The following is a 24,056-nucleotide window of genomic DNA, read 5'->3' on the forward strand; positions in this document are numbered from 1 at the left end:
AATTGCCTACTAAATTAGGTTGGAAACAGCAGTAAGTGTTGTTACTACAAACATTTGGTAAGTAACCTTGTTCCTATTAACCTTCCTTCCATCCTTTGTAGTTTTGTCTCCTTCCTGCCTTGTGGCTACTGAGCTTCCAATGTCTCTTTCACAGAGCACTTGCCTTACAACCTGTCAAAAGCTTACTTTCGAAAAGTAGTGTCCAGAAATATTGTAATGCCTTTCCTTTAAATAAAAATAAACAAATAACCTAGTCTCACTTATTAGACCATTTCTAAGGAGGAAAATTATGTCTCGCATACTTATTTTCTCCTAATAAGAATAATTTACTTTATTAATAATTGGGGTTCCTTTACTAGATAAGCAAACCTGAGAAATCACATAGTCTTTGTTTTACAGGTGTTAAGTAAAAAATGTAAACAAATAAGTATGGTGATGTTATTATAAATAAATTTAAAAAACACTTCCACTAATACTCTTACTCTCTTTTACTATTTCAACAGCTTGCGTTTAAGTTAAGTTTTGAAAGAAACAGATGCTTCAGAGGGGGGAAAATGTAATTTCAAATTAAAAGGTTCCATAGACTTAGGTAAATTGCTAAATAAAATGACATTAGTTTGACTGAGAAGTGAGTCATACTCTCCTTAAAAATAAGTATCACATTTTGTTCTTCTTTTCCTCTCATACAAAATTCCTTATAAATATGTTTTAAAAATATATCAAATTATGTTGAACATTATAAAATAAACAGTAATACACTTAGAGCCATACAATTCATGATAATGTGATTGAATTACATTTATGGAGGTAGAATTGGCTAAAAAAATCCTGAGATGTTGAAGTGAAAATTACCTAAAATGAAAGTAGCAGTCAAAAAACTACTCCTGAAGCTCTTGGTCTGATAGAAGGCATGAACAAATGTAAGAGCATCGCGTGCATTGTGAAAGCATTATTCATTAGCTCCAGATAATTTTTGACAAAACAGATAATATATTACTTGCTATCAGATACATGAAAATCAAATACTGGCCTAGGAATGGGTATCTGAGAACTACTCTCAGTTTTAATCTCACTGAGTGTAAAGTTTTAAAAATGGGTTAAAATATCTTAATTACTGGAATTAATATTTTCCATTCTAAATGGATTTCCAGTATTATAATTATAGCATTATAGAACTGATTAATATAATAGCTGGGCAAACTACAGTCTGTTAAGAAGAAAGGAGAAAGACATAGTTACAGCTCCTATTCTACATTGGACCATAGTGTATTTTTGCAAATAATTCAGAAAATATAAGATTTGTGGAATAAAATGTTCAAAACATGAATAAGGATTTCTGAGCTCTAAGTGAAAAAATGTTGCTGGTTGGCGGAAGTTTTGCTGACAAGTGAGGAGTTTTGTTCCAGCTGAATTTATATTTTGGTTGTATCAAAATTGTGTAGTGTGAAAACAAAGATGTGTTACCTTCGCATCCTCTCTCAATTTGCCCATTGCAGAGAAGAGCATCGGAGATGAGATCTGGAAGTCTGCCATTCAAGTCCACAGATGCCAAGCAACCTTGAAAGCCTTCTTTGGCATGAACCAGTTTCGGCAAGGACTTGTATGTTTCTTTAGCCACTCCTCCAATATACAAGTCACCTGTGGGAAGAACAATTTAACTGTCACAAAAGCATGTCAGCATCAACCTTGAATACACAGTATGATGAGGAAAACAAGAGATGGTGTTTATTTTATAATAAGTTAATGAGGTAATCTTATGTCCTACTGTTTTCCTAAAAGTACAAAATACTGTAGCATTTGAATAATATATTAGCATCTGACATTTTTCTATAGAGAACCATCAAATGCACTGTCTGAATTTACTAGGATGCCACCAGATTAAATGCATATAGCCAGGGAATGAACGTATCTGTAAAGAATCCAACCCAGGTACTTAGTAACTACATTCTGCGGAAGTTTCTTTGGTTATTACAAGTCCATTTTCCAAAGCTAGAACAATAAAACCTATCCTTTGTGTTGCTTTGAGCCCTGCCAGTGTGAAAGTATGTAACAGACAAAGATGGGACGTTAGGGGAGCATTATTATCGAATAAGCCTTATCCCCAGCCTCTGAGTCTGTCAATGAATGAAGACCTGTATGGTTATACTGAATAAAGTCACATTCTACACTATCTTTTTGCTTGTTTGTCTTCTGTTTTTATATCTCCCGCATTTGATTTCCTCCTTGCAACTTCTTTGCATATCCTCTTGTTCTCTTTTGAAATTATGACTTCTTTTTCTTTAGTTCCTATTGTTTTACACACACACACACACACACACACACACACACACACACACTCAAGCACACATGAAACTCACATGCAGAGACACAGAAACACAGACAGACAGACAGACACACACACACACACACACACACACACACACACACACACACACACAAAGAAAGAGAGACAGACAGACAGACACACAGACATACAGACACACAGAGGCACAGACTCACCCATAGAGAGATTCATACACAAATACAGAGACTCAGACACACACACACACACACACACACACACACACACACACAGAGAGAGAGAGACATAAACACACACAAATACCCTGCCCACACACAGAAATACAGACACATGCACAGAAACACATACACACCTAAGTATATAAATACAACTTGCTCACTCCTTTACTGTTACTTCTTTTGCTTGTGATTTTAGGGCTGAACTAGATACTGGATCCATCCAGGCCTCACTGTTGATTGGATTATTTCTATTGCTCTCAGCATTTTTCAGTTGTCTATATTTCTTTGCTTATGGGTGGGGCCCTATGTGATTTTTTGCCTTCCATATTAGCATGTCTATTGTCACTGTACTTCTTCAGGTCTTGTTTAGGCAGCTGTGTCGTTGAAGCATCATGGGGTTTTAGCTTCCTTTTCATTTTTAGGAGACACAATCTCACATCAGCTTTCCTGGCTCTCCAGCTCCTCTGCCCCCTGTTTCTCAGTGGTGCCTTCGGTGAGAGAGTAGTGCTATAGACGTTTATCTGGGGACTAGGCACCCCACAAGCTTTTGTTCTGTGAATTTTGACCAGCTGCACTTCTCTGTCCAACTCTCTTTATTTTGAGTATCTTCTTCACTTCTTTAATCCTTTTATAGTCTGACTTACGTAATTCTTTACATGTTTCCCTGCTAAGTTAAAAACAATACCACTTTTAACTCTGTGCTACTTTGGCACTTTTAAAGAAGATATTAATTTGTGTTCCTGGTTTTTCTGTAGTGTCAAATGGAACATTTTTCTCAGCTTTGCTGTCTACAGGCTGCTAGGTTTAGGGTTCTTCAACTTTACAAACACTACTGAAATCCCTTTTTTTATTCACAGTGACCAGATGACATTTAGTCAATGTAACTAATGAATTTGATACACAGCATAAGGAGGATGACCTCAGAATTCTTTAGTCTTCAGCTCCCTACTGCAAGTTTTGCTGACACACATCTGTCAGCTCCTTCTCTAACTTTTCTGTCCATGAAATGTCTCTCTCATCTTAATCATTCTAGCTTCGTGTCACTGAGTATAATTTTACCAGCATAAAAAATAACTCTGCATTCCTAATGCTCACCTAGGCTGCTCTACTGTCTTTATGAGACTGAGACTGAGGACAAGAACTGACATACATTGATTCGTTTAAATGTGAAAAAAGAAGTCTTCAAGACATCTCGATAGTTTATGTCCTCTACCAGTGTTCATGAAACAATCTTAAGCTAACTCACTAGATTGTAAGCAGAGTGAAATAAAGCCCTAAATCTTACATTCCTGGAAATTGTTGGTAAAAATATTGAGAACGAAAGTATGTAGCTTCACCAATATCATGTATCCCCAAGAACTGAGAAATCTGGCCCCTTACCCTACAAAATTAACTGTCTTTATTACAATAGAATACCACTGATGTCATATAATCTGTGCAAAAAGTATTGAATGTGTTTCTCCACAATCTTCTAAATAACACTGACTAAACCAACACCCTTGATATTTAAGGATAACATAATACATGCAATACTATATTTTTTTGTAATAGCATTTGGTTATTTCTTCCACATTTCCATCCTTGCTTTTGTCTTTCCAGTCACTTAAATTTCCAGCCATTGTGTTTTTAGTAGACTCAGAAGGAGTTGAGTCATAAATCAAAGATATAAAATTAGCTTTCTTCATTTGAGTTTTTAAAACCTAAATTTTTCTAGGAATGTGACATAGACATTTATATAAGGAAAGCAAACTTTCTTACACTGCAATAGCGCACACAGGAAGCATAATCCTGTGAGCATAGCTGTTGGTGAGTGTCAAAAGGAGGGCACAGCTTTCTAATTTAAAAGTTGACCCCTGCTGGGTCTCAATGCTGTCAACACTGGAGATTTTGGTGAGCAATGTAGATGGGAAGTTTCCTCAGGAGAACCAAAAAGCATCAGCAAGATCCTTGTGGATGAACACTTTCAGGATAGACTTAGCTACCTGGAAGTTTATAATGCTTCCTAGAACTTTCCATTCTTCACTATATTGTAGAAGCAATAGAACAATTTCCAGATGACCCAGAAATAGCTGACCTAGTCTGACCAGGTCCAATTGCAAGCCCATTACAGCTAGACAACATTTCAGTGGGTGTTTGCACGGGGACTATAGAGTATCTGAGATGGACTCTAGCCTTTCTCCTTATCTCTACTTTCCTCATTTCCTTATTTCTACTCTATTGGGAGTTTCTGATGGCCAACCCTGTAACTTACAAAATACTTGAGGGAGAGAAGGGAACCAGAATTTCTCAAGGTCTCATTTTCATTAACTCAAAGAATCACAGCTCAAATAGAAATAAAAGTAAATAAATAAAATTGTAAAAAGTTGTTTTCTTGCACACTTTGGAGTGTGGGCTAAGGTTTATATTTCCATGTCTAATATCAATGCAAGGAGATGCTCCCTGGACTCTTTACTTAACTCAATTCATTGAGGTGCTTTCATCTTTTTCAGGACTAAAGAAAGGCATAGTATTAGATAAGAGTGTGGGGCAGAATGAAGAATTTTTATCTCTGTCTAAGCAGTTTAAATAAGAGAGTAAAGACCACAAATTATGCAAGTAATGTTGGACATTTAATAAGCATGCTTCTTTCAGATTCCAACATCCTAGAGGGTGTTCAATGTTTGTTTTAGAATCTATCATATTGCCTGAGCATGGTGAACAACCAATACATATTATTTGGCACCCTATAGGTTGATATCACACAGGAAAATAAAAAGTCAAGAGGAAAAAAAAAAGGTAAGGAGTGGCAGAGAGGTGATTCTCAAGATGGCCCACTTTCCTCCCCTTTCAGCTTCCTACCCTGAATCCTATTTTCTAGTTAGTAAGCTCCTTTACCTGATGGATTTTGATTGCTCATGGAAGAGAAAGTAGTAAACAATCCCCTGTGTTATTAAAGAGCAGAAAACATTACATCATGCCATGCAGGATCTGATATGAACCTCAAACATTTCAAGGTGGATGGGTCTGTATTTATAACCTTGGTGCTCACTCTTACATTCATTAGTGAATCTGCACTTAGCTCCTGAGAACTAGTGCTATCTTTATAAACTTTTCATATACCGTAGAGTGGACTTGAGGTCCCCCAGTGGGCTTCTGTATAAAGAGAACAAAGGAAACGCTTAAGTGGGTTTGGCTCTGTATACATTACCACCTCATCAAAGATGTAGCATATCCTTTTGATCCTTGGGGAGATAGGAGGGAAATGACCCATTAGCACTAATGGGTCCTCACAGGTAAAAGTCCTGTGCATATGAAGGAGGATATGCTTCTTAATGACCCTGTGTGTGAACAGGGCCTAGATGGGCATCCATTAAAAGCCAAGTTTCCTATGTAGTGGAACCTCACCTGTTGCCTTCCCCCAGTCCCACCACTCCACCAGGATGGCTTTTACTACTGTCCTTGAAGTGGACCATATGCAGCAGAAGGTGGAATTGAGACATTTTCAACAAATATTGTGGCAAACATGCATCATATAGCCAGGCTCAAATATGGGTGGGAGGTAAGTTTCTTAAAGAAATCTCAACAGTATCCTAGTATTAAGAACCATAAACACTGAAGCACAAAGCATCTTTCAACAACTCCATCTGATGATAGACAGTGACTAGTCCCTAGCATCTGCACAGGAATCAGTAAGGAACTGTGGGCGAGCTTTGTCGTTGTAGAAGCTCTATCTCTGTCACTCAACTGGTACCCATAGTGTAAGCTCATTATATTGCATTGCATTACTTCTTTGATAGTAAGGTTGTTCCTCTGTGGAGTGCAATTAATGGTGCCTACTTTGGGAAACCTTGAGGTTACAGAGAGCATTTTGATGTACTTAGTATACAGCATGTACTCTGCATGTGATTGATACTCTAGGGCTGAGCTGATCCTGGTAATGTACCTCATTCTATGCTGATGGCACTGGAAAATCAAAAGAAGTCATATGTGTTCCTGGGGAGTGAGAAGTTTCAGATTGGAGACTTTTACCTGATATTCATTTAATTTGATCTAGTTCACAGACATCAACGTGCTTACAGTGTATCCTGTAGGATACTGCCAGAGATTAAGGCACAGGGTCCTTTTAACTACCAAACAGCACAGAACCTCATAAAATAATCAGGAATTTTCTAAGTTAGACATATCAAGACATTAAAAATAAGCAAAACAGCCAAGCATGGTGGCACATGCCTTTAATCCTTGCACTAGGGAGGCAGAGGTAGGCGGATTGATGTGATTTCAAGGTCAGCCTGGTCTATCGAGCGATTCCAGCACAGCCAAGATAACACAGAGAAACCCTGACTCAAAACAAAACAAAACAAAACAAAACAAAAACAAAAAATCCAAAACATTCTATAAAGGCCAAAAGCCAATTTATAATTTCATGCTGAATGCTTCTTATACAATGAGAGAAATAAAAAGATTTTTTGTGAACTTGTAGGATGGGCCATGATGGAAGACCTGAGGTCAGAAGGAATAGGAAACAATATTTTATGAGGGCATAAATGCAGATGCAAATACTTGGGTACAGGACAGATGCAGTATGAAGACAACGTGTACATGGTATTTGTGTGAGAAAACAAAAGATCATTTGAGAAGGCATGGTTGAGGTGGAAGACTCTCCAACTACTTGTTAAATAATAATCAGAAAAGCCAAACAAAGGTGTATGGGTGAAAAATGAATGGACATGATTAGATCTTCTGAATATTGGCTGGTAAAAAGATAAATAAAAATAAAAGGTGTGTGTCAGGGAAAGGTCAGACAGGCTAGGATAATTGGTGTATATATGAAGAGACTGACATTACAATGTGATATTTGAGCACTAGTGTGTTATAAGGGGTCCTGAGATATGGACTGGGCTCACAAAACAGGAGTCTAAGCTAGGATCCTTTGGGGATCTCCAACCAAAAACAAATGAAAGAAGTGTTGGAAGTGATTTCTTTCTCTATGAAAACATGGAGCGGAAGGCAATTAGGCAAAGCGTCTCAGCCCAGCCTCACAGCAGCAGAACTTAATGTCAAGGTATAATTAGTTCTTTGACTTAGCTTTCCTGTTTATCCATATGTAGTTTTCCTGGCCTCTTAAACTCTTACTTTTATTTTAACTAAGAAGAGCATACATAAAAAGACACAGGCTTTATAGATGTGAATACTTATCACTAGGGAAATATAGGCTTCTAAAGTATCATTTGGGGAAGAACTAAACTCATATACATTGTCTGAATACTTTTCCTATGGCTGTATTGGAGAAAAATCTAATTCTAAATTCAGGGTACTCTAACATTCCCCTCATTTCTTGGGATTCAGCAATGAAGATGACTGACTCTGCCCACATTGATTTCTGGGCCTGATCTACAAGTGGGGAGTCCTTCCTTTCCTCAGGGAACATTCCACTTCTGCCCTTAGGTTTGTATCCTTTCTTGTTCCACCACAAAGGAATGCCTGCAGGTCAGATGTCTTTGAGATATACCAAAGAAAATATTCTTGGGGAGAGAAATCGTATCTGATTGTGTTTATATGAAAAGGTATTTTCTGCTAGGAAAAAAAATTATCTGAAATCTTTAAAGAATAAACACTCATATATTAATTTAACTTTTCTAGGAACAGAATATCCACTTGATTTTTCCAGTAAACTCTTCGAAATAAAGGATATTCAATTATTAGAAGAAAAAGCCACAGGAAGTGGTTATTTCTCAAATAAGCCTGAGCTATTTTTAGTAGATAAATAGGTATAATGGTATAACAAGCCTCATATACCCAAGGTCGTCAAAGTATGTCAGATACTCATTTTTCCACCCAAAGGAAAAACCCAAGTAGATATTTTGCTCTAAGATATAATATCTGCATCTAACAGATTCCTATGAGAAACACTGATGCTAACTTTAGAAATTCCTTGCTGAAGAGATGCCACCACTCTGACTGCATTGATGTCCATCAACTTCAGATGTCGTCATCTGCTCAGACTATGTGGAAGGTCTAATCCTATCGTACTCTAGGTTAAATTCTATTAGAATTGCCTGCAAAATCTTATCTCTAAACTTACATTGGATTTAGGGGTTCCAAAAAACAATTGTCCCTCTGCCTGGAGAAGTTGACCTTGAAGACTTCTTGCCTCATAAGAATCAAATTACCAGTCTCCACAGGGGAAAAATTTTTCCAAATGATTCCTTAGCTCTATTTTGTTTCTAATGCCTGACACTCAACCTATTCCTACAAGTAACTTTGCCAACACAGGTCTCTCCATTTTCACTATCATTTCTACTTCTTGCTGACTTTATTTCCCTTGTAATCATTCATTATCTAGTAATTCTACCTCCCTCCACTATCCTTACTGACTCCACATCAACCTTCACATTTTGTCAGGTTATTATTAATGTGTGTATATCCGGATATGTGCGTAGGTGTGTACATGCCGCAGCATGTGTGTATATTTTAGAAAACAACTTTATAGGGCTGATTTTTCCCCGTTTACCTTAATACAGTTTCTGTGGATCAAATTCAGACCATCAACTTGCTTGGCAAGCACTTGTTTATCTGAGCCATCGTACTAGCATCCTACTGTGTCCTGGTCTGTTCAATATCTCACTCCCTCTACAATCTAAACTAGAAACAGCCTCACATGAAATCTCTTCATAAACTTTAAACTTGGTTTCCCCAGCGCTGCTTCCCAGGCAGATGACTTGTTCCTATACCTTGATTTTTCAGTCATCTGCCGTCACTTTTGTTTCTCTAATCTTGTGTTTTCCTGCCATTTCATCAGAGTTTGTACTATACATTAATTTCCTTACAAATGCCTTCCTTCTGCCAATGCCGCATTTCAAGACTCTACTCAATTTTAAGTGTTCAACTCAAATTCTACCTTGATAAAATAGTTGTCTAATTTTCAGTCTCAAATCCATATGATCTTTAAATCCAGGCACAGTTTTCCATCCCCTGCCCCCAAGTGTGTTGTTTTCAGTGCTTTGAAGAGATAAGCGTGGTGACACTTTAAAATTTCACTTTCACTTAGGAGGACTCGGTGATTATTTGTTGAGTCATTTATAGATGCATAATGAATAGTAATAGTTCAGAGTCGATAAAAAATCATCTGAGTAAGAAGGCACAGTGGAAGCAGTATTGATATAGCACTCATGTGTTTCTGATTCCCTTTCTCTGAGAAACATGCTATAACATTAATCAAGGGGATGTGTCTTCTACTGACCTTTCGAATAAACACAGAGGTTAAGCTGCAAAGTCCATTAAGAAAATGTGGTTCAGTGACACTGTTTTCTGTTTTATAGAGTCATTTGTTAGGGTGAATTCAGGGTGGTTTTAGTTAACATGCACTGCATTTATTTACGGTGAGAGGTAAAGAGATAAAGTAGAAATGTAGAAGCACTTTGACATATCAATGTGTGATAGCGAGAACCCATCTCTTAGTTTTCTTGTGAAGCCAAAAAAAGTCTGAAATCCTTGTGGGGAGCCAGTTTGCTCCTATCCTGTCTCTCTACTTGAGCTGTCAGGATGTCCAGGCATACCCTGTGCTGCATTATAAACAAGTACAGCCTCACACGTGCAACCTCCATATCATAGTTTACATTATGGACACTGCTCCTTCTTTTCAGTTTCATCTGCTCTGTGGCCCTGGTGTTAACACAGAGTGAAGAACACTTTTACTTGAATGTAGAACACGGTCTAGCTAGTGGAACCCCTCTATCTTCACCCCCAAGAAGTTCAACAATCTCCATTTGCAGTCCTTTTTGATTTGCATGTGTCTCCCTTCGTTCCAGCTTGTCTTTGAGCCATCACGCAATGGTTGCTAGAAACAGAGACCTTCTCCAGTGAAAATCCTTTTTCTCATCTTCCTTGCTGGCTCTAGGTGTCCTGACCTGACACTTCCCTCCCACACCCAAGGACATATTCCTTCAGCTAAAGCACAAACAATAATATCAACAACAGAACCTGTGCATTCCCTAAAAGCAATGACAACTAAGTTTAAAGACGAGAATCTTGTCTGTTTGAACAAGGGCCTCCTTTCTTTTTGAGTCGTTGTTCACTAGTGTCAGGCACTGCCATGACCAAAACTAGGACAGGAAGGTGCTAGTCATAACATGGTGACATGGTGTTTGTCCAGCATTCACCAGACCCTGGAATCACTGAATCATCAGTCCAGCACTGACAAAAAATGGGGAAGAAAGCTCTGACTTTATCATAATACAATAATAACCGGCATCTGTGAAATGCACTCAAGCTTACAAAGTACTGCATAAGCATTGTTTTATTGGTATTGTTCAGTAAGCTATCAGTAAGTAAAGTTCATCAGGGACACCTGCTATGCCTGCTGCTAAGGTCCTATGGATAGGGACAACATTGCCCCAAAACAGGAACCACACAAAGTCCAGTCTTCTGAAGCTATGATTATTTCAGTTAATCTGTCCTAGTTTACACAGTGTGCACTCCAAAGACAAAAGGCCCATTATTAAAAGTTACATGGAATTTGGAAAGTTATAATCAGTTGAGAAAAGTAACAGTGGTATTAGTGGAGGCCCAGCAAGGTGTCAGATTCTCAGCTCAGAGAAAGAAGCATCTGCAAACTGAAAAATCCTAGAAGAAAAAGCAGTTTGTTTTCTGACCCCACAGAAAACAAACAAATAACAAAAAACCCCAAAACACATAATTATAACTACTTGGCATCAACTTCTCGGCAGTGGTTCAAACTCTTATGACATGAGCATTTAAATTTTGGATGCAGAGGCCACTTTTTAACTGTTGTTCACAGAGAATAAAGTCAGAAACGTGCAGCTAACCCTGTCATATCATACTACTAATATTTTCATGTGAGGATTGGACAGTCTAAAAGGCTTGAGTGCAGACCCCAACACATTCCTATAGCCAGATTTTGAGAGTTAATATTTTAATTTATTTTTATGGAAAGACTAGAAAATTGTTTCAATTTTGACATTTAATTTCTAGCTGAAATTTTGAGAAAAATGCCTATAGAACAATTTTTGCTTTTAAAGGATTCTTTGAGACATATAACATGAAGACAGATTTTGTTTACGTGTTTGGCCAACAGACTGAGAAAAACCTGGTGGGCATGCTAAATGGAGACTAATGGAAGGAAACTGCGATGAAGGTGCATATGGTAATCCATCTTCTTTTAAATCTACTCTATGCCAGTGACACTGGCAGATGGGGTGTGTTCAGACAAATAAATCCACGTCAAGCTAACTTCATTTTGTGGCTTTAAATGTAGAATTTAACATTTGGCTTTTGAGAGAAATCCAGGTAGAGAATTTTTTCAACGAGTTCCTTTTGTTCCCAGCACGTGTGTATGCCTGACATCAGTCCCTTTAACAGGGACACTTCTGTCATCATATGTTTCTGCTTTCTTTTTGTGCTATGATATCTATTTGACCTGCAGATGGTCTTGCTAAGACTACACATACTGCCAGAATTTGCATCATCATCATCATCATCATCATCATCATCATCATCATCTTATTATTATTATTATTACTATTATTATTATTATTATCATCATCATTATTATTTTACTAAGCTTGAGAGGGATTTGACTTTTCCAAACTCTTTAGGATACTCAGGGACTATTATTATCTAGTCCTGACAAGTAACCAAAGCATCATCAGGAAGAAGGAGTCACTGGGTCAGCACAATCCTTCTGGTATCGAAAAATGAAGCCTCCACTCCAAGGCTACTTTCTCTCTCTACTACTTTTACTAAAATTATTCTCAATGTGTCCTCTTCCCCTGTGGCCTAGTGAGGGAGCCCCGACAAGGGGAACTGATCAAAAAGCAGGCAACAGAGTCCACGTCAGGGACCCACAAGAAGCCTGAGCTGCCCATTCTCTGCATCTGCATAGGGGACCTAGGTGCAGTCTCAGTATGGTCCTTGGTGCTCCAGTCTCTGTAAGCCCCTCTGGACCCTTGTTAGTTGGGATTGTTGGTCTTTTTGTGGAGCTCCTGTCACTTCCAGGTCCTTCTATCCTTCCCCTAACTCTCCACAAGAATCCTTATACTTTGCCAAGAGGACACACTCATTCCTGATGCCACTTGATGAGCTAAAGTGCATTGCAACAGCACGGGTCGGGAGATGGGATGAGGGAGTGGGAGATGGGATGGGTGGGGCTAGGATGGGAAGGGGTAGAGGGATCTTTTCTCTGATGAACAGAGGAGGGACAAGGGGAAGAGGACAAGAGGATGAGATCGAGAGGGAAGGAAGGGGGTCTACAATTGGGATGTAAAGTGAATAAATAAATTAATAAAATTTTCAAAAAATAATCTACATCAGGAGAAAAATAAGTAGTGTCAGTTAGGCATGGCTGTAGAAGGGACCTTCATTCACATAGTATTAAGGTGTGTCTCTGTATATTCAATTGCTAATTGTGAAACAGCAGTGAGCTAAATGCTAGCAGATACTGGTTTTGTCATTACTTGAAGGATCTCCTTTCTCGGTGTTGTCTAAAAAATATTTTTTCTCTATCATCTCTGGTGTGTGAGGGGTCTCAGGTGGAGGGGGGGAGAGGAAGAGGAGGAGGAAGAGAAGCACAAAGAAATCACCAGGCTATGAGTGAGTGGCCATAAGGACAAAGATGGAGCAGGAGCAGCCGAGGTGAGAAGGAAGGGCAGGTAACAGGGTGTGTGGCTGAGAAGTAGCTCAGGCTAGCCTAGTTGGGTTAGGATAAATGAGAATCTGCCCAGCTATCAGGATTTAAAGCTTTTTAATAAATATAACACATCTCAGACGCATTATTTGGGAGCTAGAGTGGGAATAGAAATACCTTTAATTCAATAGGTAGTGACACTTGCTTCTAATCCTAACATTTGGGAGGCAGAGGCAGGTGGACCTCTGAGTTTGAGGACAGCCTGGTCTACTAAAGAGAGTCTCAGGACAACCAGGACTACACAGAGAAATCTAATCTCAACACACGTAGACACACACACACACACACACACACACACACACACACACACACCACAAATAAGTTAAGTTAGAAATGGCTTCTGGTAATGAATGAAGATACATATAAAGTCAAAGTAAATCTTTCTTTTTCCTGAAATTTTTATGTTGCTCTATTTAATACTTTGACTTTTTAATAAACATTTTATTTTGAATAATTTAAATTTTCTCATCTTAAAATAACTGAAAACTTATTTGGGTCGGCTAGATCTCCAGTTATTTCAATAAGAGAACTTCTATTTCCTATAATGACGGGCTTTTTCATTCATGTAAAAAAAATTAGTCTTAGACTATCTCAATATACAAGGATAAGAAGTTCTATTCATTGCTGGTTTTCTGGGTAGTTTGAAATTATGCAGCAATGTAGAACAATGGTAAAGCTGAATACGGTTTACAGGCATTGGTAGAGAACTAAGCTGTCATGAAACTTACAAAGTTAAATAAAGTATTTATTTTTCCCTTAAGCATTAGATTTTTTTTGTAATTTTTTAACTAAAAAGGAATTTTTTTCCCAAGGTGAAAGATAGGCTACTTTCATATAACCACTAGATCCTGCAGTATGCCAGAGTATCTCTCCAAGTGCTTTACTTGTTCAAAATGCAAAAATGTGTGAGGATGGATTCATCTTCAAAGTCATTGAAAAATTTACTCTGAAGACTAAGGGAAATGAAAGGCAGTATAACAGTTGAAAGACGAAAAGTTATCCTGTTAAACCAGCTAATGAGTGATTTGCAAGCCAATCCCTAGTCACGCCACCACAGGATTTATGTTTGCTGGCCCTCCTTTAAGTATCTGCAAATGCTACCATACTATGGGCACATAGAATAACGTAGAGCAAGTAAAATGTTTTGCTCTAGTGCCTCAAGAAGACTTCAGAAGCTAAGGCAAGAGACTCAGGATCCCCTGAGCTCTAGCAGAGGTGTAGTTCTCTGGGCTGCAGATAGTCTCTGTGATTGTGTGAAGTCTGGAATTTTGGGCTAGGGCCCTGAAGTGTGTGGTGGGCTGTTGGTTGGTTGTTGGCTGCTGTTGGCTGTAGTTTATTAAGAAGTAGTGCAAAAAAGAAGAAACAACAAGAAGAAATTAGATATCCGAATGGCAAAGATCGAAATTACCCCCAAGGAACTCTATGTCATTAATCTGCCGTAAGTAGTCTGATGATAAAGTGCCCCATTTTTGACCCCTGACTTTAATCAGGGATCTCTTTAATTTCTACCCCTTTTTCTATCTTATCTAGTGTTAGGGGGTAGAAAGGGAAGGAGAAAAGAGGCAGAGAAAGTGGAAGAAAGAACCCACAAAATAGTAAAAGATCCATTACTGAAGATGACAACATATCTGTTGTACTAAGTGTGTGAAGTAAGATTTTTTTTCCTCATTCGAGTAGAAAACGGCAGAAATATGAATATGTTGCCTTTTGTCCTGCTATTGTGGACACCATGATCCTATCTTCACTTCTGAAATTTGAATAATAACATTTATTTCACGTAAAGAGTTTTCAAAATATGTGTGAGTTAGGCAGGGTACTTGCACATCACTGAGGAAAGATGAAGCCATCACATAGCTGGCATTGATTATGAGGGATGGATCCCATGTGGGCTCTGGGAACCAAATTCGGGTCTTCAACAATCGCAGCCCATGCTCTTAACTGCTGAGCTATTTTGCCAGACAGCACTATTTAAATTTTTGCATTATAGATGCTTTTATAATATTAAATTATTATAAAATTTCCTTAAAAGAAAACTCAGATGTATTTCAAGGACCTGTGCATGATTCAAGGATTCAACGATTCAAATACCCCAACACTGCACATTTTGAAGTGATGGCTTAATGTAAAAAGTAGCATTGTGGCTTGGTTATATTAGATCATCTTGCCTATTTGGTGCAATGCTTCATATATAAACCTTGCTCAGGAGCTTAGCAGTCAAGCCTGCAATAAATGACAGCAATGAGAAAAATTACAGCAAGGAAGGTAATTTGTTATAATTTTGAAATGAAGTGGGGAAAAAAAACCCCACAGATCTAAGAAAGGAGTTTGCTTTGTGAAGATGCTCAATTTTGTATATCTTTATGATTCATATTTATGTCCGAGCAAAAAAAAATCAAATAATTATGTCATGGACCATTAAGCGTTTCAAAAACAGATGGAACCATAAACTTATGGTTTATAAATTCATAAACATATAAATGCAGTAGTCAGTGATATAATAACAACAGCACACTAGTACTGGAAATTATAGTAGCTGAAGGTCCATAATGCCAAAGAACTTTAAAGGAGTGTATGTGCTGGATGAATGGGAAGGAATCCGGGATAAGGACTGGAGAGAGAGAACGAACCAATGGGTAAACAAAAAGCCACCTTTGGGGGCTCTTTTAGGCTTTCTCTTTTGCACTTTCATAGCCAAGTTGTCTTTAAACAAATTCAGTAGTGCATACTGCACACTTATCTTTCATCCCTGTTCCAGGTCCCATAGAGGACATACATCCTAGTTACATCTGCTTCTAAAGAATTTAGGCCTAGGACCCCAAATCCAAGTGAGTCTTGAGCATTGAAAGGGGCTTTGTGCTCTCTTATAAAAGTTCTGAAAGTAGAAAAAGCCAACTGGGGGAGGAGAAGGGACAGCAACCTTGGAAGTTGATGCTCAAAGAAGCAGTTACTGGCTTCTATCCCCCAACACACACACCATTCCCTTACCTCTCTCTCTTCTTTCTCTCTCTTCCTTGCCTTTCTTTCTTTCTTTCTTTCTTTCTTTCTTTCTTTTTTAAATTTTCTTAGGGCAATCTGAGTACGTTTAGACTTCTTGTATCGCAAGACCTTTGTCCCATCTCTTCTTCATTAAAACAATAGAGGTCACTGACCTAAGTTTGGTTCTTGCATTGGTGGTTCACTACTATCAGTAGGCTCCAGCTCTAGGGGATCCAGTGACCTCTTCAGATACTGAGACCTGGCTCCCTCCTCTGGCCTCTGTGGCACACATACATCAATGTTCGTGGAAAGGATCGGGAAGTAGAAGGCTGCATCTGGACAACATTAACTAGACACATAGTTGGATAGGTCAGTTCTCTGGAGTACATTGCTCCATCAGGGACAAGATTGGGTCAGATTTCAGTGATCCTCAAGTTCCTGGAAGTCTCAGAGTTGGAAGAGGTTAACTAAACTAATGTAGGATGTCTCTGCCTAGGGCAGCAAAGATTCCAAAGTGGGTGCCAAGGATGATGGGACTTAAGCAACAGGGTTGTCAGTACAGGATATACACACTTAAGCTGCAATAGTGTAAGCTGGCCTGAAGTTTATACATGGACAGAGGAACACTCAAAGTGAATGTTAGACGGGAGGTCTCAGACAACTGTGTGTGCCAAGGGAAGGCTGTCTTCCAGGAGGTTGAGTGGATTAAACAAACTGTCAGAGGATTTATAGTCAGGAGAATATATTTGGGCTGATTTCTGCAAAGCCTGGAAATTCAATGGACTTATCACAGAGAAACAATGGCTTTATGTCTCTAATTGTCTTCCAAGTAACTGTGCTGTAACTCTTGTGCAGGAAAAGAAATAACAAAAGTGTCTAGTATTTCTTTGACAGACTCACATCCTTATTGTTTGTGTTCTGAGCTGTGGTGATTTCCTCCAAAGTTGTCCACTTCCCCATGAAGCTTCGCCTACCATCAGCACTGCAGCCTAAAGGTTGTTCTAAAGTGTGCGACAAAGGCCACTATCCGCGGCTTCTGCAGGATGTTCAAAGCCCCTTTCCACCAGCAGCAAACCATGTTGCTTCCTTCTGATCCACAAAGAGCCTTAAAAACAGTGTCCTTCTCAAGAGGTTCATGCTGCTTGCCCTGAAAATCTAATTGGGTATTTATAGACAATTTGTAAAGAAGTGAAACAAGCCACAGCAGCTGGGAAAACACCTGCGACATTCTGGAGCCCATAGTGACAGGTCGACTCACTGTGTTTAAATCCCACGTTTGGGGGAATTTGAGAGTGAGATAAAGGGAAGCAGACTAAAGCTGAAGTGCTGCCAGTAATGAGATGTTATCTCTCAGGGCAGTGCCAGGAGGCAGGGTAGAAAGGGGGTCTCAAATCCATGATAATAGTAAGAAAACAGGTTGGTAAAATGTCTTAGGGACTAGGGCGGAGGGAGCAGGTGCCAGGGACACGCAGGTGTTTTGAGGATCCCACTGCAGCAATTAGAACAAACTCCTTACACTCTGAGTAGCCTTGTTAGCCACTGGAAAGGCTTCTTGTCTCTAACTTTGCAACGGGGCCTTAAAATAACCTCTCACAAATCTCATTACATTATAAACAGGAAACCAACAGGCATTTCTTTCACTGTCGATGTCACATCCAGCTCTAAGGGTAGGCTCAAAGTCAGAGTCTTGTCTGAACATTTTCTACTTGATCAAAATAACCCAGGCAAGACAAATGGGCTACCAGAAGTTACATGTGCAGGAAAACAAAGCGCAGACATGTTTCAATGTGATCAGTACTGGGAACTGACATTCCCTCAGTAAATGGTTTGTCAAAGTGCAATGTGAGAAGGTAGAAGACAGGCAGGTGTGCCTTATATTCAGGTCCAGAGAATGAGGGCCACTGGATATCAGACTGATCAGAGTTACAAAAGAAAAGAGCACATGACGTATGCAAATCTTCACTTAGAGACTGCTAGAGTGGGAAGTCCTGGCAGCTTCTGATGGTGGCGTCCTTCAGTGGTTTGAGTGTGGGAGGCACAATAGGAGGCAGCCAGCTCCCTTCAGGCTGAGATTTGAGTGAGGATATGAAAAATGCTAAAAGGAATTGAGGAAAGAAACAATTTGGGACTTCTAAGAGAGATAAAGGAGGAGGAAGGGACAAAATGCTCAACACCTGGCTGACCTAGATGTAGCCAGTTACTCAGTGTAATTCTGCTAAGTGGCCACCTGAGGGCACTATCTGGTATGCACCTAGGAATACGGTCGGCCCTAATGAAATTAAATTGAGCCTCTCAATTTGCTGACAGATTATCTTAATACTTAAATAAGGGCACCCATGGAAGATGGAGACCCCAAACTATTCGTCTTTTCTATTTTTAATTCTTGAACTAGATAAATGAATAAGCAAGACTGACCTCAATTCAAATTCCCCTACACTCATAAGGATTACATACGATAAGATAACCTCATTTAAATCTATCAAGTATTTAATAGGGACTCAATGAATACCAGCTCTTTCCCATATAACTTAACATACAAATTGCCAAATTAGGACAAGAGGGATTGCACTATCTAGCTAAAGAGGGCAGGACTCAAAAGTCCCAGAATGAATACAATCGTGCTATGGAATCAGTCCTGAGCGAGCGAGAGAACACTGTGCCTCTCACTGCGTGCTTCAGTTTGTGTATAATACCCAAAGGGGATGGACACCGGCAGCTGGGAGTAAAGACGAAAACAAACTGTATCATCAGCGAGAGGCATCCACCCACGAGACGTGGGCAGTGTCAGGAAAGAGCATTTAAACAAGGTCATCAGCACGGAATTCCCGTTCTGGAAGGATCCTTAGATTGAGGCTTGTTTGTGACCTGAGTCGAGGTGGGGAAGAGAGAGTTCTGGGTTTCACATTTCTAAGTCTACAAGATGAAATACAGTCATGGACAAAAGCGCGCATTACAGTGAAGGCTAAATGTGGATTCTGGAAACAAAGAGATTCTGTTTCCTAGAGCAAACCCAGCAAGTTACTCGCCCCGCCCCAACATCGTGTAACATAGTGCGTGGCCCTCTGCTGCCCTCTGCTGTTTCTTTCAGGTATCGTAATGTAAGTGAAAGTGTCAAAAATCTGATTCAGCCAAGTGACTTCACAGGAGGACGGATTAATGTCAATCCGCGAAAACAAAGGTCCACACAAAGCAATTGAAAAGTGAGTTATAGTCTACTGTCATGCCACCCTGAACGCGCCCGAACTAGTCTGAAAATTTAGTTATAGTTCGTTTAGCATAAACGGTGCCTTGTTTCAGGGTGCTAGTTCACGGCTTGTAGTGAGGACCTTAACGAGACACCCATTAACAGTTCCCGGGCATCCTTGGTCATCTATACTGAGAAGGATATGTAATGCTGCTAGTCACAAACTACCACAGCTGTGTGGTTTAACTAAGTTAACTGGTCTCACTTAAGAGAAGTAAAGATGTCTGCACTAATTTGAAGAGGGTATGGATAATTCTAAGAGGGTGAATCTCAGTGAAAATAAACTGAAAATAAAACCACTGACTCAGATAAGATGATTTTCCTGTTTCCTGCACTCTAGGGCTCCGCCCTTTGTGACTGCCGCGCATGGTTATTTCCCGGGTGCCCAGGAGGGAAGGAGAAAGAGTGCTTTGTGGTTTTCACGTGTCCTTCATGTACCCCTTAAACATAGCTTCTTCAGAAAGTCTTCATGCTCAGCCTGGTTTCAGTACCCACATGTGGCACCATAGCTGTTTTCTCTGCCATGTGCTACAAAGGTCAAGGCTCAGCAAATAGCATCTGGCCAGCACTGCAGTCCTGAAAAGCAAAGCTGGGAACCGATGGGAGATGACGTCTTACAGCATGCCCTCTCTTCATTGTGTTTCTTGTCGTTACTGTTCCTATTAAAAACCACACATCCACTTATAAGATGAAACTTCAGCCGAGTCTCACAGACTAGTTCTCCTTTTGTGACCTGATCTGAGAGGTCTGGAGGCTCAGCAGTTTCACAGCATTTAGCAGGGTGATAATTGGTAAAAAAGTCTCTGTTGTACAGCCCAAAGAGATAGATCTCTAAATAAGAGTGCCTCAGACACAAGCTTGAGACTCTCAGTTAGTATCCCAGAACACACACAGGCCGCCTCCTGGCCATCCATGTGCCTGTAACCCAGTACAGAAGTGCAGTGTGGTTGAAGATTCCTGTCCCAGAGAGAGTGATAATGCAAGACACTCAACATCCTCTTCTAGGGCGTGCAGACCTCTGCCTGTGCACTCACACACAAACGCACACATGTGAACAAACAAATACACCAATTATTCACCTGGGGGATTAACCTCTGACTTAAACTGATTTTTTGTTTTTTTAAAAAAACATGTATTTAGCAAGAATCTCAGTCTCGACATCTGAGTTTGTCCACTCCCCATGAAGCCCATGGCTTTAGTTATTTTTAGTGTAGGAAATGCTTTTTTAATTGTTTTTATTTATCCATTCATATTACATCTCAATTGTTATCCCATCCCTTGTATCCTCCCATTCCTCCCTCCCTCCTGCTTTCACCTTACTCCCTTCCCCTATGATTGTGACTGAGGGGGACCTCCTCCTCCTGTATATACTCATAGGGTATCAAGTCACTTCTTGGTAGCCTGCTATCCTTCCCCTGAGTGCCACCGGGCCTCCTCATCAAGGGAACGTGGTCAAATATGAGGCACCAGAGTTCATGTGAAAGGCAGACACCACTCTTCACTCAACTGTGGAGAATATCCTGTCCATTGGCTAGATCTGGGTAGGATATCGATGTTTACTGCACGTATTGTCTTTGGTTGGTGCCATAGTTGGAGCAGGACCCCTGGGCCTAGTTCTGCCCTTCATAATATTCTTCTAGTAGGTTTCTAGGACCCTCTGGATCCTTCTAAGGAAATGCTTCTCTTATTATCAGTGGTAGAAAGCAGCCCATGTTTTAAGAAAATGAATCTAAGATTTGTACAGCTATCTTTATAGAATACACCCTTATCAGAAAGAATCCTATTAAAACCTCTTATTATGCTCACATCTATTTTAATGAAAAAGAAGCAAATACTTGCTTTTAGGAGACAGGACCTACTGGCTTTCATTGCTCATGTTTGGAAACTATTGAATCCTTCAAACAATGGAGAATCATATATTTTTTGCCATTTGAATCTCTTTCATGGCATCTGAGGTGTCTAGTGACAAATCATGTATGTGCCTTGAGATCTCTCTGACACAAACAAGACTTCACAATACTAGCCCCATTTTCCTTGAAAATGGCCTCCTCAGTTCACCAGGCAAAATGAGGGTGTCCTCTGAATAGGAGCCAGATACTCAGCTCGCTTCTGTCATAGAGAATACAGAAGCAGCAGAGCTTGTTAAACTGCATTCCTTTGAATATCGTGTTAGGCTTCAGCTAAGCTATTAGATTTGGGGCAAATGAGAGAGCCCTTTGAAGTTAACAAGGGGATCCCTATGAAAGAAGGGAGACAACCATTACCAAATATTTCACATGTGACAAAAAAAGATCCAGCATTGTTAATATGATCTACAATTATACAACCTGAAATACTTTCTTCTTTCAGCTTGTTTAGAAGCTGTGCTTTTCTCTTGAAAGGCTGCTGTTAGATTTTCCTTCTCTAGCTCTGTAACTCTCCAAAGTATTTACATCTTGAATCAAAGGGAGAGATCTTATTAATATAAATGAGCAGCTTTTAAAAGTGAAATATGCCTGAAATGATGTCTGAGGGGCTTTGCCTCACATCAGGAAGACACAGGAGGTAAGAGAGAGGTGTGCTTCAATATGGGTTTCCTGCTTTCTCTAGAAGGAGCTCCATCCCTGGGTGAGTCATTGATACCTCACCTCTCCAGTACTTTCTGTCCAGTGCATCATGTCGGAATACATGATTATGATCCACAGTGAATTACAAAGGCCCATTCAAATAGAATCTAATTTTCATTTTCTCTATTAAACTTGCCTGCTAAGCATTAGAAAAACTAATTCTCAATAAGGAAGTAAATGTCAGCTAAAACTTTCTCAAAAGCTCATTAAAGCAGCATTCAGTGTGTGTGTGTGTGTGTGTGTGTGTGTGTGTGTGTGTCAGAGAGTGATAGAGAGACAGAAAGAGAGAGACACACAGAGAGAAATAGATAAAGATAGAAATAATAAAAGATAGATCTTAGATAGATAAATAGATTATAGATAGATTATAGATAGATAGATAAATATAAAGAGACATATAACAGGAACTTATATATGTATGTGTGTACATGTGTATGTTAGAGAGGTGGTGAGGAAAATAAAACTCACTCCTGATCACAAAGGATAACCCAAGCTCAGAGCTGTTGGTAAAAAGGTCTGAAGTCATCTGGGAAATCTGACCCAAAATGGGGGATAAAACTAAAATGTTCTTGAAGTTCAATATACATCTGGTTCCTTAACTCCAAATTGATAGAAAAGCATTGAGACTGAAAAAAATTACAGGTGCCTACTTTTCTTAACAATATCAGGATTATGAGCACATTTTCTCATTCTTTAAATTTTAATCATGCATTCATTCTTAGGTGTTGCATTTTTGAACTGTTATTAAAAATACATATGTTCATGCCACATTAAAGGAAGAACAGAGACTTGTGTGTTGTATTATTAAACATGTGCAAAAACTGAAATTCTGGTCAGCCTTTGCAGAAGGCGTGTGTATGTGCCCTAAGCAAAGGGCTCTTTTTCACTCGTATACAGATGTTGGAGAGATGCTCATACTGTGACTTAACCAGTACTTACTCTTGAGGTCTAAGTTTCTGGCTCCTGCAGTGATTTGCGTTGTGATCTTCGTGTCGATTTTTACAGTGTGGAGATTGCTGGTGTCCCTTGAAATCATCACATTATGCCACTGATTGTCATTGAGTGGTTTATTTGAGCTCCCTTTGATGAGGTTAGCACCATTTCCCAAGTCAAACACATAATGTAAGTACCTAGAAAGAAAATGAAATAAAGAAAAGAGTCATTGCTTTCTGAAGGAGTGATGATGGTAAACAAGACATTGCAGATGGAGAGTTTCAGGTGGATTCTTCCCTCTGGAATCTTGAAGCAGAGTTGCTTCTATGTGAAACTAAACAGAGAAGGTATCACCTTTCATTATGAATTCCGCGTCCCCATTGTCTTCTCATTTGGTTAATCACACTGGCATGGCAATTCTTCTCCTGGGAGGTGAGTTCTCATATGTCAAGCTCTAATGTACACTTCCTACTCCATTTGTCTTTCTGTTCCACTAAGGCCTCTGAAAATGTGTGCATGAGCATCCCAGACAACAGATTATCACTTTTGATGCATTTTCATAATCACCTAGATTCAGTAAGGCTGTATGTTGGTGTGCGTGTGTGTGAGGCGGGTGTCGTTCAAGGTTGGGAAGAATGTAATATGTACACAAGGGTGGCAAGGGAAACACACATTTATGTGTTACCTGGTGTATTATCTAGTCTAGTTCAATAATATTCCCTGAGTGTGCAAATAAATGTCCAAACTAATGAAAATGTGTCCATTTGTCATCATACTATCAAAATGTTTCATTTACACATTATTCATTCTGAACTATTCATTACGGAATTGAACTTGAATTAATTAGAATTTCATTAAATAGCTAAGTTGATATTCTGAATTAGCTATTTATTTTAGGACAGTGCTACCTACCAGTACTTATGTAGAATTACATTATCAAAATTTAGGAAATACACATTTGGAGTATGAGAGTCATAGGAGACCTACCATGAACTAGAACTCATCCATACTCACATGTATAATTATATAAACATGCAACTGCATTATTTCATACTCACTAAGGATGCATAGTAAAGGCTATGAACAAATGAGTCAA

The 24,056-nt window shown here is 39.3% G+C and overlaps 1 protein-coding gene across 32 annotated transcripts in view; it reads right to left on the bottom strand.

Moving 5' to 3' along the window:
* The window catches only part of NRXN1 (neurexin 1), a 1,076,640-nt gene that overhangs the window by 528,707 nt on the left and 523,877 nt on the right, over window positions 1-24,056 (bottom strand). For all 32 annotated transcript variants that reach the window (XM_084793840.1, XM_084793855.1, XM_084793827.1 and 29 more), the window contains 2 exons: window positions 22,967-23,157; window positions 1,465-1,638 (listed from right to left, as the gene is read on the bottom strand). In XM_084793840.1, coding sequence (XP_084649966.1) covers window positions 1,465-1,638; window positions 22,967-23,157 — 365 coding nt within the window. The remainder of the gene's footprint in view (window positions 1-1,464; window positions 1,639-22,966; window positions 23,158-24,056) is intronic.

The sequence above is a fragment of the Acomys minous genome, assembly GCF_964271855.1.
Source record: "Acomys minous genome assembly, chromosome: 8".
NCBI classification, from domain to species: Eukaryota; Metazoa; Chordata; class Mammalia; order Rodentia; family Muridae; genus Acomys; species Acomys minous.